Consider the following 19,371-nt stretch of genomic DNA (forward strand, 5'->3'; position numbering starts at 1 on the left):
GAAATTAGTATGCAAATTAGATTTTGAATGTGGATGAAACATGCGAAATACGTCATCGGAACTACTCATAGTTCGGCCAGGAAACAATAGCAATCAAAACTTCCAATGCTTTATTCGCAATTATTAATAGATTCTCGTAGAGTGTTAAGTATTTTAACAGAGGAAAATCAAGAAGCTCTACAACAAAGTAATCGTAGTTTGAGACAGTAAAATGTATTGAGTTTCATTAATTAAGGGACGGTATTTATGTAATAACCTACACCGATCATTATCGTATAAGTCCCATATCTATTGAGCTCATGAATGCGACGATCCCCTTTGAATAAGGCGTTAATGTAAAATCAATAATAGTAAATAAGCCATTTAGTATTCACAAAGTACCATACAATTTCACTTTTGGAAAATACATTACCTAAATTATTTCTTGCAGACGAGCAGTGTAACTTATCAATAGTGGCAGTATTATTATTTGAAATTGAATTGAACCGAATTTAATAGGCACTCATTTATTCTAAGTTCGCCAATTTAAAGTAAGAACACCAATAAAATGTAAGAGCACAAAATTACTGACACCAAGTTGTGATTATGTAGGTAGGTACCTACGTTCCGTTTCACTTCTTACAGAATCCTAAAATACGGGGAATGTTCCATTTCAAAGTAGGGACTCGTGAGCAAATGTAAGACGTCTAGGATCAGTGGCCCGCAGCTATCAAGCGGAGGTACAGTCGACATCAAAATATTTTTACACTTTAAGTGCTTTTTTAAAAGAGTCTTTGTCGTCCCATGAAAGTGCACAAAGAGATCTTAACGTTTCTGTGCCATAAAATCTTATACTTTGCTCCATTTGCAAAGATATTTCTGAGCACTTAAAATGTTTTTGATGTCGACTGTACGACGCTTTCAGCAAACAGCCTCAGTCATCTGGGATCTAGGCTATTTCCACTGCTGTGAACGACACACGTTCACACAGTATGTCAGTAATACTGATGATAATAATCAAAAAATCTCATTGGACAAAAATTACAGCATGCAATTTATTCACTTTTTTTATTAAACTACAAAACATTATTAATAGTTTCCTGTATTTCTTAAATTGTCCGTTAAACATTGAGAAGTTAGTCTTTTTCTCGATCTACCCATTTCAATTCACTTATATTTTATAGTGTAGTAAGTAGGTAAGTAACTGAAGGTCATAAAGGTATTGAATAAAAACACACACAAAAATCGAATGAAATCAAGATACATTCGTGATGTCTATGCCCTGAATGTTGGCGTGCCTAGAAATAATTTCATATTATGTAGGTATCAAATTATATTAGTATTGTACTGGGACTGGGGCAAGTTAAGCTCTAACTAATGCCCGTTCAATACTACTGCTTATTCCCCATCGGACAGATTGTTTCTGGCGTAATCGTAGGTTACTGCCGTGACTCGGTGTCTGTTAGTTGCGTGTGGGTATAAAATATCTGAGTTGTACACACAAAATAAAGTTCATTCTCTCCGAACTATTGGTTCTACATTTTGTCTATATCAAACATCAAATATCCTGAAATTCAAAGATATGAATCGTAGTCGCCTGTACATAACATAATACATTTATACCTACTAAAAAAATAAACAAAAGCCACAACTTTAACGATCCTAAATTAAAATAATTATCAACATCTTCAAGTAATAAAGTTTTTGTTTTCTCGATCTATCAAGCATTTCTTATAAAATAACAATTATCTTTTGAAACAAGTTTCCAGAAACAAGAAATTATTTCTAAGATTCCACAATTTCTTACCGAGATAAAATAATAATGTTGGTGTTTGTTGTAATAATAACGTACTTAAGTAAGTATAATATTCTTTTCATATCATTTTTTATACTTATTAATTGTGAATAACAAGCTGTGACGATAGGATAAAAAACTAAATATTTAATGTAGGTACTGAAAAATAGAAAATTAAATGAAATAATTACGTCGTTATTAATAATGTTTGATCACCACCAAATAAAAGCTACAGTAATATTTCAGGCATTGCGAAATAAAAGCAACCATTTGTTTGGGCTTGTAAAGAAAACTAAGAAACAGATGCCCGCAATAATCACACAGGAGTTTGGATGTGAGATCTTCCAGATCCCATATACTATTTCTATCAAATCAATTGACCTGGATTGAAGGCATGATGCTGATGCGCGTACTCGCACATGTGAGTTACTGTAAACATAAATCGTTTATTCGGAACATCCGTTTCCTACTGCATCATACCCACTGCGATAAAATAAACAGCACATATAAAGTTAGTACAAATTTACAAAATAGTTCACCGGCCCGAAATTGCATCACCGGTATAGCTAACCGGTTGCTCAACTTTTCAAACAAAATAAATCTTTACTTTTCAATCGCCTGAATCATAGTCCTACCTATCAAACAAACAAAATAATCACGATATATTTGAACAGATAGGTAAGGGGAAATACTACCACAAAGCTGTTCAGGAAAATGAAGACAAAAAGAAATGATATTTATTTGATACCAAATACTTGGCAAACAAAATCATTGCAAAACAAATAACTTTTTATTGAAACAAACACTTTATTTGATGATATAAATATTGACAGCTTTAAAAGAAATATAGACGCGTACCAAATCAGACGAACAACTTATACGTCGATTTGAAGAACCCTATGTTGTAACTAAATTGAAACACTTTTACAACTTACGCTTTTGCGGAAAAAGTTGTCGATATACCTAATGTGTGGGATGAAAAGGTGAAAGGAATTTGGCGGAAATAAAATCTTACCCAGCATTTCGTTCTAAAAATATAAATAGTAGTTTTGTTTGACTGGTTTGTTAACCTTATTCTTCGATAATAAAGTTGATTCCTTGCTTTATTATTCGTATATAATGCTAATAAACCATCTCCGATCGAATGTTATGTCAGCAGACGCTATGGTTCATTAATTCTTGTTCGCGAGAGAAGAATAAAATTGGAATATTGTCTCAAACAAGTTATGATTTTGCCCTAGTTAAAGGTAGACATTACTTGAACTAGAATTTTACCAAAATACAAAGCCATATAAACACGTGCACGTGTGTATGCTAAATATACAAATTATTGAAAATTTGAAACTCGATAACATTTTATACCGGTAACGAAGCTGATTTCCTTATTTACACTCAACGACCTTAAATTTCCGCCGCTCCCTGTTGCCTAAAATGATGAAATGTTTAGTGTAATGCTCAAGGTAATGCTCAAAAGACCGCGCCGCTACCCTACTCACTTGGTGTACTCGGAGGCGCACGCCCTTAGCGTCCGAAAACTATACATCCTCAACGCCGTTCTTTCGACCCACAAGTCGGTGTTTGGTTCGGCTGATTACAGGGATCAACTAACAAAAAGGATATTTCGAATTAAAATTCCTTCTGTCGCAACAACTTTTGCAAAAAGACACAAGGACTTCCTATACCCTTTCATCTACAACAAAGTGGCATCTTCTTGTGACATCAAATCGAGCCATCCATCTGTCGTGAAATCGAAGCTATTCGACTGGCTTCTACAAATTAGCTACCACGAAACAGAGCTCCTGTTGACTAACCCCGCGTGAATACTTTGAACATTTCAGTTTCATAATCTTAGTGACATCATACCCATCTCTCTCTTACATACCCACACAAACACACACCTACTCACTCACACTCACACACCACACATACCTTATGCATCCATAAAATTCACTTTTGCCAGTACCTGTGCAGTTTAAAGTNTTAAAGCACTGTGCGTTATTACCTTATTTTAGGCTAAATAGAGTCGTAACGTTATATGGCTGAAATGTATATTATTATGTATGTTACAGGAAATGTATGAAATCCGTCATTGTATACAATTCCTAGGAATTGTGTATAAGTCCTAAAATCACCCGGAAATGTGTGATGTAAATTATATTAGACACATTTCCTAGGAAATTAACACATTTCCTAAACAGCAATCGGAAATGTAATTAAGATATCAATGAATACTCGTGGACATGCGGTGCGAGGGGAGGATATTGCATCATCCGATTATGCGGGGTCTCTATCGAATCGCCAAATTTTTTGTACGCCTAGTTGTCTATGGCACACAAATTATAAGCCTAAAATTTTTTTACACAAAATTACCACTTTTNTAAGGTGTATTAATTTAATATTTTAGAGCAATATTGCTTTTGAGCGCAAAGGGTTTCAGTCCCAAGTCGGGATAATTTAGAAATGCTTTAATCAAATAATATTTGACTGAGCTCATAAAAACCTATCTATTTGTATTAGATTTATCATAGTAAAAAGCATAATCTATCATTTATGTTATAAGTAATGTAATATTTTTGTTACAGATTTCCCTCGCATCGAAGTCGGCCCTGAAAACCCTCTTAGAGTAGAAATCGACGGCAGCGCAACCATGGAGTGTAAAGTCGATGCCAAGCCACAAGTTAACTCCGTGCGATGGACTCGGAACGGAAAATATATCTCCAATTCGTTCACGCACACCATTCAGGGCGTCACTATCCAAGATGCTGGAACATACTCTTGCAGCGCAGATAACGGCCTCGGTCACCCTGGAGAGAAAGAAATTTATCTCGATGTCCTCTTCCCTCCTAGTGTCACTGTTGAATCCAAGACCTACGAAGCAGAAGAAGGCGGAACAGTTGAGATACACTGTGAAGTCAGCGCTAACCCAGAGCCAACTGTCATAGAATGGACTATGGAGGGTAGGCCAGATTTTCACCAAAAGGGGAAGACCCTTATGCTCACAAAAGTAAACGCTGACATGGTCGGTACTTATATCTGTCGAGCTGTCAACGTCATATCATCTATGAACGGCAAGCGCGTGGAACGTTCCAGTAGCGCATCAGTCGCGGTTCTGGTGAGACATAAGCCTGGCCGGGCACACATCAGTCCAGACCGCCCTGTCGCACAGGAAGGAACCGGGGTGACCCTCACATGTAGCGCCAAACCTCCGGGCTGGCCGGCGCCACAATACCGGTGGTTCCGAGACATAGAGTCGTTGGACTCAAAGCCCGGGGTTCTTGCCACAGGAAATAAATACACCATCCCGAGTGCACATCTCGGCAGCGAAGGAGTCTACCACTGCCAAGCCACTAATGAACTAGGCCACGGAGATTTAGCTTCAGTTACTCTTGAAGTTCATCAACCACCTCGATTCCAAGCAAAATTACAGCCTCATTTAACGAAGCGTGCTGGTGAACAAGATTTCTTTGTGACCTGCAGTGCGCTGGGCAAGCCCCGACCTCATGTCAAATGGTTCAAAGATAACGCTGAAATAAGTCTAGATACAAATATGTATGAGATTACAACAGATGTATCTGAGGGCAGAAACTCTGTGTTTAATGTCCAAAGTACTTTGAGATTCTATGGAAAGGCGAGGCCAAACACTAACGACTTGCTGCCCGAGGATAGGGGCATATATTCTTGCACATACGAAAACGAAGTGAAGAGGGTGGATTCCACAATGCATCTTCGAATAGAGCGTAAGTTCAAAACTTAATACAATACATTTCTCGTCGAACTTTTCCAACCATACAAGTTGAATAGATTCTTATTAGGGGTTATGAAAACTAAATAATAGTATCTACAAATTGCATACATTTTACACTAATCACTTTCACAAATTAGTTCAGTTAATCTCTTTTTTATTACACTCTATTGAGGATAATTACCTTTAACTGAACGTGGTTAATTGATCAAGGTAACTATGTCATTTCATTGTATATTTTGTTATTTCAGATGAACCGATACCAATAAAATTGCAACATAAAGTCGCTTACGATATCATGGAAACAGCCGAAATATTATGTAGAGTTCAAGCTTACCCGAAACCCGAGTTCCAATGGTTTTACGGGTCCCACACGTCACCTCTGCAAATGTCCTCCGACGGGCACTACGAAATAAATACTACGACTGATAATAACGATTCCTATCGTAGCGCCCTCAAAATAAAATCCCTGAAGCCCCAGGATTACGGAGACTACTACTGCAGCGTGAAAAATGTGCTGGGAAATATTCGGCCTCAGATTAGGTTGCAGCCGAAAGGCGCACCTGAATCGCCGAGTGGGCTCGTCAGCCAGAAAGTGGGCCCTTCGTTCGTCACGTTGAAATGGGAGGCAGGCTTCGACGGCGGGCTGTCGAGTACGAAATATTTCGTGAGGTACCGGCGCGCGATGGCCCGCCGCGCGGACGGAGCCTCCGCCGCTGTGAGCTCCGATTGCGCCGCGGATAAATCAGATTTTGAGTGGATGGAATACGACTGCGGCAGAGCCAATCCCTGCAACGTCACAAAATTAGAACAACAAAATTCATACACGTTCAAGGTGAGTTATGCTATATTCCCTTTGTCTCGAACCAAAATTTAAAATGTATGATTATGTCTGTAGAACTCGCCCTAAGCCTAGATTGGTTATGAATTGTTAATATTTTTGATTACTTACATAGCCAGATGATAATTAAATTGCAAATTTTATGGCTAGGGATTTTTATGGACTTCGTTCGTCAACATTTTGTAAAAATATTATTTTACGACTTAAAAAGTCTGGTTTAAGCACTGTGCGTTATTACCTTATTTTAGGCTAAATAGAGTCGTAACGTTATATGGCTGAAATGTATATGTACATTCTTAACATAACTTGGTAATTTAAATGTAAAATAATTACATTCGTAATATCTACGACATTGCTATCTAATGAGTCACTTTTAGTGTTCTAAAATACATAATTAACATTGCCATCAAAAGCTTTAGACGGCAGTCAATAGAACTGAAATTAATTAAATTTGATTTATTACAAATTCATGAGATTAGTTTCATTCACTTTTATGAAGATTAGATAATTTCCATTGGCTTAGAATGCAAGGTGTAGAGGGAAATATCGTCGTCATTGTCTGGGAATGTCAATATACTTAAATAGATAGAACCCCTGCCCCTGCGGCAAGTAGGCAGACGTATCTACTCGTATTTCTTCCTAGATAATAACTTATTTTATTTTTTCATTTTCTCGCAACCGACAGCATCAGACATTTGTTTTCAAGGTAATCTTGCCTAGATGATATGAGTTTTTTTCATGTTTTGTGGTGTTTGCTGTGGTTTTTTATCACGCTTGAAAAATTCGCACTTTATTGTGTGTGGGAGTGATTGACATTGTGCTGACGTGCTGTGTATTGTGTAGGTGAAAGCTGTGAATACGAAAGGTCAGAGTAACTACTCGAACGAGATCACGGTGACGACGAAAGTGGACCGTATCCCTGCGCCGGAGCAAGTGACGTACGACCCGAGCACCAAGACCGTGGCGTTCAGCGTGAGCCCCACGTGTCTGGCGCTCATGGGGGTGGCAGAAGGGCTTGGAGGAGTCGCGGGATCGGCCGGCTGGCAGGTAAGACAGAAATATCAACCATAAATAAAATCGTAATAAAGGATTGAAGGATCAATAAAAAGAAAAAAAGTTGGTTGAGCAAAACGGAGAAAGATCTAGGTACCTAATTTCGTCGTCATAACTATACTTTATAGTTATATTTATTTTGATTGCACCCTCCGATTTATAGTTAGTTCTTGGAGCGAGCTTGTATTAGGTATGCATTTAATTACAAGTCTTGCTATCCACCTATAATTATTCTAATCGCCTTATCCTTATAATTGGAATAGGTACAGTTAGTCTACAAATTGCTTAATTAATCCACACAAAGGCTGAACAATCAAGGGTTCAGGCAACTTTATTAAAAGAAGATATAATTTACCAAGGTATGCATCCTGATTCCTAACTTTAAATGACTAAAATAACTTTGTACCTATACTGATACGAATCTGTAAACTTCTCATCAATAGAGCGATTCCCCGGGCTACTTTTATCTTGCTAATATTGTGTATTAAAGTTCCCGAGGGATGAGTGATAATATTTCTTTGACTTGCCGAAATTAGGGCGTGCGAATCAGAGGGCAAAAGCCTCAGTCCGTGTTATCGCTAATTACCTACTTACTTCATAACAAGTGACGGATGTTAATGCGGCTTTTATTATAATTTAGAGGAAATGCTGTGGGCGTAAATATTTGGAATAAATTCTTAGAAATTATTATAACTTACTGGCTGCGCCCACGGTGTTACCTGCGGTAAAACGTAGCCTACTTATGTCTAATCCAGGGCTTCAGCTAACTCCATACCAAATATTAAAATCGCTACAGCCGTTTAGACGTGAAGAAGTAACAAAAACACACACTCACAAACTTTCTTTTAGTGTGATTACAAAACAAATATTAATATTATTATTATTATTTAATAAAAATATTCAAGTCATATCAACTTGTCAATATCAAACTAAGATCTCATTATTTATCACTCAAAAGGAAAATGTAAAGGAAATTCACTTATTTATTAATTTGCCTTCAACGCCATCAGGGGTAATTAGTTACCTACTTAGCGATTTAATTACATCCTACTTATTAAGTCAATTAATGTTTGTTAAGGTGGTGGATACCATGCCGCTGAGGCTTTCTGGATCTACGCCAATGCTTCAAGAGTCGGTGCTGGAAATCCCAAACAAGCCTGGCAGGAAAAGCAGTCGTCACATGAACGATCCCCCTCTGGACGAGTTAAACCCTAGGATAAGAGTTAAGCTCTGTCTGCAAGTTAACCAGGAGTTCTGCAGCGAATACACTGAAGCCGAAAGTAAGTCCCTTCACTTAACTGGTAAAGCAACTTTTAAGTAGGTAGGTAAAAATCTCACACACCACAAATAGATTTAAAATTATTGTATTGAATTGATACAGTTGGTAATTACTTATTTTCGTCATTGATTTGATTGGTTACATATAGCTTGGTATAGCTGACGCGTCAGCTTGTACTGGGCGTCCTACCTTAACCTCAATTTTGNACATTTTGGTATGATACAAATTATGTGTAAAACCTAAAAATCGCCTCCCTCTCAATTTTAAACAAAAAAAGGTTTTTGCCTTTATTCCTTTATTCATTTGCACGCTTAAAGCATTTGCACACAAAACACGAAAATCTGCTTACCATAAACTTTTTCTGTTTTGCAAGCGTTATCAATCATTTTCAGGAGGATGCTATTAAAAATTCTGTTAACACTCGCATATTCATAAACCTCGAAATGCGCACGTTTTAATAAAATAATTAGAGTTCGCTAATTAATAACGTAGACGTGTTGTTGATTGAGGAATTTTATTTTCAGTTGGCCCGGCTTACGTAAGGAAGGAACCAGACATGTTGGTAGCAGTTATGACCTCAATGATTGTGTTTGTCGTACTAGTGGTGGTCATTTGGCTGTTATTCCTTTACTGTCGATCGAAACGAATGGAAATGAAAAAAGTACGCACGAAAGATCACGAGTTGGATTCAATGAAATCCGCTATGGAGTCGATGAAATCCCAAAATCAAGGCCCGCCTCCCTACTCCTACCCATGTGCGGGAATGGAAAACAAGGCACTCGAACATTCGATGGACTTGCCACTGCCCATAGACGACTCCAAAGACGCCGTCTACTCGACGCAGGGGGGATATGCCTACCGGCCCTCGCACGCCCAGGTACACCACGGGCAAAATATCCCCACCTCCGATTGTAAGTACCTCCTCATTACGACTTTATTATAAATGTAGTTTGACTAATTATATTATGTGAATAAACTTTTATAATTACGCGACGAAGGATCCCGTTAATGATGTTTTACACAGAGCACAAACCCTCATTATGTGTAATACCAAGGGATTTTGTTTCGCTTAAATTAGGCACTCGATCCTCACAACAAAGTTAGCATTGACATAATTTCGAATATTTTTCCTTGTGCAAACGAAGGACTAGCAGTCTTCATCGAAGGTAAACCGCACAGGCATGGTGTTGGCTGCATGCGCGCGTGTTGTGCACGCTCAAACTTGTGTCGTTTCCCAGGGCCGTACATGGAGAACAGTTACACGAACAGCAACAACGGGGGCAGCGTGAACTCGCAGGACTCGATGTGGCAGATGAAGATGGCGGCGGCGAACGGCGCGGCGGTGATGGCGCCGCACCAGCTGCTGGAGCGCCAGAGCAACTACGAGTACGACCCCATGACGCACGGCGGCTACGGCACGGTGGAGGACTACGCGCCCTACCAGCGCCTGCCGCACGCCGCGCCGGCGCCCGACTACCTGCGCGCCGCGCAGACGCCCTCGCGCCAGGACTACTGCTCCGACCCCTACGCCTCCGTGCACAAGCCCAAGAAGCGCATGGACCAACACATGGGTGAGTGCACCACCTTTTATTACTCCAATATCAACTATATATTTACAGGTGGTAGGTAGCATTTCAGCTGGAAGACGTCAACTTCGACAAAGAACTTCCAGGATTTCGACAGCCATTTGTTATATTTTGGAATCAATGAATGAAAAAGACTTTATAATGCGTTAAATCACGGCTGGATAAATGCAGATAATTATGATGTTTTCAAATATTTCTTGAAATTCGAGAAGATCTTTCTAATCAATAGAAAAATGAGAAGCTTTCCCGGGATCATTTTATATTTGGGAATAACGAGCGACCTTTTTTCCATGAAATGTTTTTTTATGGGAATAGGTATTATTAATAACAAGGGGTCGGTCGAGTACATATTTAAATACATAGAAGCCATAACCACATAACCTAATGGTTCCCGAACGGGACTATAACACAGATTCGGTTCGATTCCCAGTGTAAAAAAAATCTCAACTGTGATGATGAGATTATGTACATTATTTGGCATTTTTATGGATATTGCCAAGGAACTACCTATACTTTGTGTATAATAACTCATTGTGTTGACTTATTATTTAATATTTTACGCCTCGCTAGCCCACTACAAAATAATGCAAGCTCTAAATAGTTTTTTTGGATTCTACTCGTAGCTTATGACGAATGAACCTAGTTGCATTGCAAAACATGTCAACTTGTAACTAACAGTTTGATATGCGCATAAATTGAATAGATGGTGTTGTAGGTACATACGCATTTAACATCTCGTGAACAGTTTTAATTTATTACAAACTACTAAGTGCATACTTTTAATAATTAAATGCACCTAGCCTTCTAACTTACCCGATTGGATATATCACGCCATTAATAGAAGATATTTGAGTTCCCAGTCAGTAGTCTTCGACCGGACCAAGTGGGGTAGATCTTATTTGCTCTTAAATATTTATTGTGTCTATTATAGTTGTCATGGTACCCAGAATTACCTTTTTTTATTGATTGTTGGAAACAGCATCAAAACAGTCTACCTGTGCATGTTTCCCCCAGCGCTCAAGATTCGTGCCGAGGACTATAACTTTGTTGACTTGACGTCTAGTTAACACGCTGTTCGTTCACAGGCGCCTTTAGTCACGCAGAGTAGCACCAAATTTCAGTTTGGCTGAACGCAATATTCAGTGTTCGCAAGAGTGTGTCACCCAGTTAGCACGTTAACTTAGCTTTTAAATACAACCAAGCGTGGCTAGTTAGGTCATGTGGCTCGGGGCTAAGTCTTCGTAAAGCCCCGAATTCGGCTCAAATTAAGGTGCCGGCGAAAGCGGTCGCTAAGTGCATCTAGCTAAAGTGTTATGCAACTCATTAGAGAGAGCCAATAATTATACCAATAAATACAGGATAAAATTTTTTAATACCACTTGAAGGGAAAGTACTCTTAATACATATACTGTAGACTACTGAATACTGTAACTGCATTTCAAGATTTAAATTCGCTTACCACACCCGGGATTCGAACCGTGTTTTTTACATGTTATTTTTGATATTTTCCCCATAATTAATGGTTGATAATGTTGATGTGTTTTATCCCCTAGAATCCCCATACCACGAAGTCAGCGGTTTACCGGAGGCGTACGAGGGCGGCGGCGGCGACGCGTGCGGCGAGGACAAGCCGGCGCACCTGTCGCTGAGCTACGACGAGTCGCTGGAGTCGGGCTACTCCACGCCCAACACGCGCTCGCGCCGCGTCATCCGCGAGATCATCGTCTAATGAGCGCTCACGCCTGCGCGGTACGTGCGCACACTTAGGCCTCAGCCTCGAACTTAGCGGGCAGCGGGGCGGCGGCGGCGGCGGCGCGGAAGCGGGGCGGGTAACGCAGACCCGTTCTCGAAACCAGCGGGCAGCTCGCGCGGCGCTTTAGCGGCGAAGTGTTGTGTTCGGGGTTGTGTTGTCGAGATATTTGTTTTTATTCGCAAACGAAATGTCTGAACAACGGCGACAATTTTATTTTGATTCAAATTTATTCCTAACGCTCGATTTATTGTGGGCAAAAGAAGGAGTGCGCTCCCCGCTCGATGCCCGCTCCCTCGCCGCTGCCCGCTCGTTGCCCGCTGCCGCGCCGCTGTTTTCGAGAACCGGTTCATTTGATTTTACGCATAAGATCCTGCCGCTCCCGCGCCGCCGCCGCCGCCGCCCCGCCCCGATGCCCGCTAAGTTCGAGGCTGAGGCCTTACACCACAGCCCTTACCCCCGAATTCATGAGTTCATGCTTAGATAGGAAATTGCCGTTTTTCAACGTATAATATTAATTTGTTTGCAATTTTTTACATCTGACTAAAATTTAAAAAAACATGTCTATTTCCATGATAAGACTCCTAGTAAGTCCGTAGGATAATTTCCAAAATTAAGCTACTGTTAGGTAGTAATCTTATACACACAATATATTTGGGTTTGTAATTACTAAAATGCAAATTGTTTTTATTAAGAGCTACTGTTTTCTTATATACCCCATGTAAAACGGCAATTTCATAGATAAGCACCTAAATAAAGGAACAATTTGACTTTGTTACTTAATTAAATTAAACTTGAAAAGGAGGAGTAAGATTTTCAGGCTCTAGGTATGCATCGGAAAATCCTTCGGGAATACTCACGCTCGATTCAAGGTTCTTTTCTTAAACGATACCTTAAGAAAGCGGCTATTGCAATTAACAAATGAATATTGTTGTTAAAAACTTATTGTACAGTGATTAATCCAGCTTAAAACAAAATAATGCCTCCTTAAGGTTCTTTAAGTAAGTGACTTAAACCTTGGACTTCGTTAAGAGGTTGGGTTTTTATTCCGATGCCAGTGTCACCAATCCGGTTGCAGGCGTGATAACTTATTCTATGCTACGGCCACATTGCAAGGCGAGTGTCCACGATCGGGACTGCTCGCCAGAAAAGTGCCATCGACCAATCAGTCAAACTCAAAATAATACAACAGTTCATGCATTAAAATAATCATGAACGATAAACGACGACGGTAATACACCTCGAAGCTATGTGGCGAGGCATAAGGTACACAATGTGTACTACACATACACGAACACTAAGGTTGCCCCATTTAAGTCACTTTTCGAACTCTAACGAAACAAAAGTGGTTTTCAGCATTAGTTACGACGCACTCACAATCTGTGAAAAAATCGGCAACCTTACGCGAAGCGATCTCCAATTCTAACCCACCACATCAATAATTTTGTGCACAATATAAATTCGTATTCTGTACAAATTATGTTATTTACCTTAATTTTCTAAGGGAACCATTGTTGACATTGATTTTATTTACAAAAAATAATTAGTTTTAAGAACTTTTTTACCCATGAAATTGAAATTAGCAAACTCTACACGTAAGTCTACGAAATATGAATTCAAATGTATTGTCGTAGATTGCTCATTTACAACTACTTAAAATGCAATTACCTAGCTAAGAATACGAAGAAGAAACGAGAAGGTATGAAATATTACTACTTAATATTATAGATAGAAAGAAAATAGAGCAATTAATGAACCTGAAATAGAAAGTGGTATAATTTTAAGTCCGGCTTAGAACAGACTTAAGTTCTCGATACGTTCGTTTTTAGTGACTACTAATAATAATTATGGTGCTTTCAATTAATGGGGAAGATATTAAAGTAACATTACAGCTGTCTTAGATCTTTTTGTAACTTTGACAGGTAAGACATAGGTACCTACCTAAAACATCAAATGTGAACCTTCGTAAATTATTATTTTATTAAACTCTATTACCTACTTTTAAAAGATTTATTGATTATTAACTAACGACGAACGTATCCCATTTTTCAAGTCTAACGGATATTTCAAACTGTGTATACTTATTATAATTATATTTTAAGAATTTTACATGTAATTCATTAAATATGACCGTTGTGCTTAGGCTTGTCCTGAACTTCTGAGTCAGACTAGAAAAGCCTTAAGGTTTACTCTATATTTAGTATGTACAACTAAAATATGTTATAGAGCGCTAAATACGCGCAAGCCGTTTGTACATAGTATGTTATAAGTAGATAATATAAATGGTCGCAACACTTGCATTTATTGTAAGTATGTTGTACTTTACTGTGTACATAGTATAAATAAACGCAGATAAACGTGCGAGCGATTGTCGATTATTATAACTACTGAACTGATTTTTATATAAATTCTTCTACATAATAAGTACTGAATAGTATCTAAATTAANTTAATTAAAATTAATTATTTTAGCAGTTTCATTAATTAAGATGCAATCCCGAATAAGATGCTGAATATATAACATTAAATGCTAGCGAGCACGGCAAGTACTTAACCTAAGAAAGATCGAGAGGATCAATTGCTATGCAGGAAAGGAGTCTTAGATTCATAGTTTTTATTTTAAAATATTTCTCAGCACAATTTAAAATAGCTCAATAAACTAAAAATAAATTTTCATTACTGCCAAGCCAATGTTTACATAAATCAAACAATTCGTTTAATGTTGAACGTCCAAGTAGCTTTTTTTACTAGATACTTAATTATGGATAAATTAGAATTTAAACTTGTTAAGTTTAACTTCTATTTTGGACCTTGTAAATAGTACTATTAAGTTGTAAATTAAGATTGACACATAGAGTTTTGACGAAACCCCATTGCAAGTATCGGCACAAAAGAACTAAGTATAATAATTATTATAAATTGTACTTTTTACATTAGTGATTTACAAGTTAAACCTGTCTAGCTAGAACAACGAATTTTCGTATTGTTTAAAAATATTTTGTCTGTAACTTGTGCAGCCTATTCACTAGGTTACCAGAATATGATGAAACAAATGAAACTGCGGTTTTAAGCCCTTCGTTTACGTTGATATTGCAACTTTGATACACAATATGGTATTTGTAATCTAAGGGTGCTCCCTCACCTTGATCATCCGAGTGTAACAATGAATACAGGATTCAATTTTAAAGTGCTGTGTCGTAGAAATCAAATTGTATCTTGCATTGTTAGACTACACTCCCCTCCCGGTGAGGACTGCACCCTAAAATACAATATGCAATTAATAAAACAGCTATTAGTTTTTGGATTGCTTTAGATAGGTACCTACTTATTTGCTGAGATAAACGTTTTTAATTACATCTCTCCGATGACTTTTTCACCGACAAAATGGAAAATTTTACTTTAGGTCACGTATTGGCAATTTGGCTCCACACCGTGAACTAACTGAACTTTTAACTGTGCCCTGTTAGTTAACCTGATGATCGCAGTAATACCTTGTAACAAACTCTATCGCTCATGCCTCTCCTTATACCAGCAGTTGTCATTCTTAATAGTTTCTTAGTATTATCAATCATATTTCTCGGTGTGGACTCAAATATTTAATAGTAGAGATAGCTTAGCCTTAGATTCTTAGTTCTCTGCAGCGATTTATATGCAAAGCTCGACTTAGCTCAATTTGTAGTGTGACCTGCTTTTAACCTTTTGCCAGAATGAAACAGTAGGTATCATTCGTTTTGAACTTTATTTATTTTCATCATCTAAATAAAGTTCAAAATAAGGTACCTAGAATATACCATTTTACATTTAAAGGACTAAAAAGGTTTAACTATGGGCCCCACCGCGAACAAAGCTAACATAGCTTAGCTTAGTCGTAAAGTCCGTGTTAATCTTCCCTTGTTGATGTCACTAATTAAGTACCACGTTAACTAAGCTGACTTGCATTTTAAAGTAACGTTATAGAAGTAGAAGCGTTTGGCTTGAGCTTGGTACTATTTTATTGTGAGATTCCCGTGGTGTGAGACACGTGGCCTACTTGTACTAATATTAGTTTACTCAGTTTTCCTTCTCGGTCAAAAAGTTGTCGTAATGTAATATTGAGGTAGAGTGTGTCCAATATGTGTTGAAAGCTATAACTAAGTAATAGCCCCGTTAACGAAAGGCTTTTTTGAATCGCCGGTGTCGGAAAAGTGCGCCATTTCAGCGAAAAGATCTGATGATAATCTAGTGAATATGTGAAGCTTTAAAAATTGTCAAACGATCTGAAAATATTTGACAAACAGTCAATTTTAGTATCATTTAGCATAAGTAAGTAGGTAAGTGACAATACCTGCGAGCTTTTTAACAACCGTAAGTGTATTTTATTATAGATGATTACTGAGCATTTTATCTTTTATTGTATAGAACTATTATGATTTTTCGCTAATTGTATTAAATTGTTAATTTTATTTACTTTTTTGTATGTTTAATTAAATAATCCCATCAAGCAACCAATTGCATATTATGATATTCCTGTACGTACAATCTGAACACAGTATCATTAAAATAATTTTGATCTCATGTTTACAGCTAGCTGACTCAATGAATCTTAATGTAGGATCATTATTTATCTTCTCTCTAATGATTTTTAACGTCACTGACTAAATCGGAGTAAATTCAATGGAAAACAAAACAACAAAAAAACTTGTGAAAAATGGTTGTTGAATAAAATTATGTAAAACACAGGGAAGCAAATTGTTATAATGTACAATAATTAAAAAAATATAATGTTATCAATTGATACATAATTATATCCCGTTTTTACTTCACATCGATATACCTACTTATAAGGAGAACATTTTATTAATATCGTAGCAGATAGGAAATAGTAAGATTACTTTGAAACGTTATCTTACTTCGGGAGTAATAGTACCTAATAAGCTTACCTACTGCCGACATTTTCTTATATTAGGCGTGCTTGGTTCACTGAGAATTATTATTAATAGGTTTTTATATTGCATTTTACAATTGTAATTATCTTGAACAATGTATATGATTTATTTGTCTGTAAATCCCATCATTTGTTCTAAGGAGATTTAAGCTATTTGAAATCTCTCCATTGCCATATAGCGGTTATAGCATAACGTTAATTTTATTACTTCCAGTAATAAATTGACTCAATTTATTGAGGTATATTATATACTCAAACTTTGTAAATAATACATCATGTAAGTACTTTATTAAATAAATGTTTTGAACAAAGTTGTTTTTCTCTTTACAATCACATTATTCTTCAAAGCTGGCCAAATACTCCCTATTTTCCACGTTATTGAATTTGAAAAACGCCGGTGAGTAGAAACTCAAGAAAGCGTTCCTATACCTACGTGTATTTGTGCTTTGTGTGCGAATTGGAATTCGGATGCTTTAAAAATATGTATGCTTCCCGATTTGGAAGTCTAAACATACTAGGTACTTACCTAACCTACTCGCAACCGATCTCGTTCTTTAAATTTTCTAAGATGGAAAATATAGCGTAGCGCTATTGTAAATAGCGAGAGACGAACCTAACTCAAAAAATCCATTCATTTAAAAATTACATTAGTGTAATATTTTAATTTGAGTTTATGGATAGTTATATTTTTAAACAACAAATAAACAGTTGTTGATCAGATCCCTCCTAATCCTTTAGTTACATGTCTACGCATTGAGGAATGACCGATTACTATCGAAGATGTAACCAACTCATTGCCACTGTTATCTAATAAGCTTTGGATTAGATCGATTACTTTCCTGTCACGAAGCGACGGTAACTAGGCTCTATCTTGTATTAGATAAGTATCTTTCATATCGAGGATCAAAGGAATAAATAGGCCGAGAACTCAAAGCGTAGAACAAAATGGGCGAAATTATAACTCTAAGCAAGTTATGCACTTTACCATCGTTACTTTAGAACCAAACATTTCGGGCAGAATACTTTTCACGGAGGCCAGAAAAACATACGGAGGATGTTTTAAAACTACGAGGCACATTTTTAGAGAATAGATACAGGATCGGATCTTTTAATAAAAGTAAATAAAAAACAAGCTTCGATAGTTTCAGCCAAATTACTTCCTCTGCTAGATAAAGGATTTTCATAACCAGCTGAATAATAATATAGGTAAATTTTAATATTAAAAGAACGAAGATTTGTCCAATCAATGTCGTCAATCCTGTTACGGTGCGCACGGTTGCCTAGTTAATTTTCGACCTAGCCTTTGCATCCTATGTTTGCTTCCAACGCTTGGATATTTTGAACGAATTCGTTTTTTATTTATTTTCTTTTGTTTTATTATTTTTATGACCAAAAATTTTTTTCGGACACCACACGAGCAGACCAATATATCTGACTCTATATTTGGGGCAGATGGACTCAGTAGCATCTGAACGAAGTTTGGGTACCACAGTTTACTAAATAAGTAAGTAACCTACCATTACCTTAATTAATTAATAAAATGTGTGAAACAAACATTATCATGATTCCTATCAAAATCGAATATCCGGAATAAAAAATTTTCAAATAACCCATATCGAATAGCGATCACGTGAAACCCCAGCTTTGAATTTCGAGCCAAATAACCGATCTGGAAACTGAAACCTACCAAGAATAGAAATAGTGGCATGTACCTATACCTAGTATTGATTGTGTACCAAATATGTATAACCATAATGTATAAAGATATTTTTGACCATAGACGACGCTGTCAAAAAAAAGTAATGTGTTTTGTTAGATTAATCTTCCACACTAAGCGTAAAGGCACACTTAAAATACAATGAAAAAGACTATCTCAAAACTTTTCCCATGGAAATTCTAACTACTTAATAATATTANTCTATATATATAAAAATGAAACCCGTTTCGCGTTGTCACGGCATCACGTGTGAACGGCTGAACCGATTTCGATAATTCTTTTTTTTAAATGTTTGTGGAAGTCCAAGGATGGTTCTTACGGAAAAAAATTTAAAGAAAATCTCTACGCTAAGGCGGTACGAAGTTCGCCGGGTCAGCTAGTAATATTATAATTATGCCAAAGTTTGTATGGGTGTCTGGATGTTAACATGTTTGTTACTCTTTCACGCAAAAACTGCTGAACGGATTTTGATAAAACTTTGCAGTATTATAGTTTATAGCCCAGAATAACATATAGGCTATAATTTATGACGATCTGTGACAAACTAAGATTTCACGCGGGTGAACCCGCTGGCAAAAGCTAGTCCAGTCATATTTCTATAGCAACGCTTAATCACGAAAACCATTCGGATCTCGGACTGTAGATATTAATTAATATTTCGGAGAAAACGAGGTTGATTGCATTATTTCTGACGGTGCGATGATGT

The 19,371-nt window shown here is 37.2% G+C and overlaps 1 protein-coding gene across 2 annotated transcripts in view; it reads left to right on the forward strand.

Moving 5' to 3' along the window:
- ed (hemicentin protein echinoid) overlaps positions 1 to 12,072 on the forward strand; it is a 75,220-nt gene extending 63,148 nt beyond the window's left edge. For both annotated transcript variants that reach the window (XM_028319795.1, XM_028319796.1), the window contains 7 exons: positions 4,357 to 5,511; positions 5,768 to 6,351; positions 7,201 to 7,404; positions 8,489 to 8,690; positions 9,214 to 9,600; positions 9,928 to 10,260; positions 11,829 to 12,072. In XM_028319795.1, coding sequence (XP_028175596.1) covers positions 4,357 to 5,511; positions 5,768 to 6,351; positions 7,201 to 7,404; positions 8,489 to 8,690; positions 9,214 to 9,600; positions 9,928 to 10,260; positions 11,829 to 12,004 — 3,041 coding nt within the window. In that variant the 3' untranslated portion in view covers positions 12,005 to 12,072. The remainder of the gene's footprint in view (positions 1 to 4,356; positions 5,512 to 5,767; positions 6,352 to 7,200; positions 7,405 to 8,488; positions 8,691 to 9,213; positions 9,601 to 9,927; positions 10,261 to 11,828) is intronic.
- Positions 12,073 to 19,371: the final 7,299 nt, after the last annotated feature.

The sequence above is a fragment of the Ostrinia furnacalis genome, unplaced genomic scaffold (genome assembly GCF_004193835.3).
Source record: "Ostrinia furnacalis isolate ACB-3 unplaced genomic scaffold, ASM419383v2 OfSCF7332, whole genome shotgun sequence".
NCBI classification, from domain to species: Eukaryota; Metazoa; Arthropoda; class Insecta; order Lepidoptera; family Crambidae; genus Ostrinia; species Ostrinia furnacalis.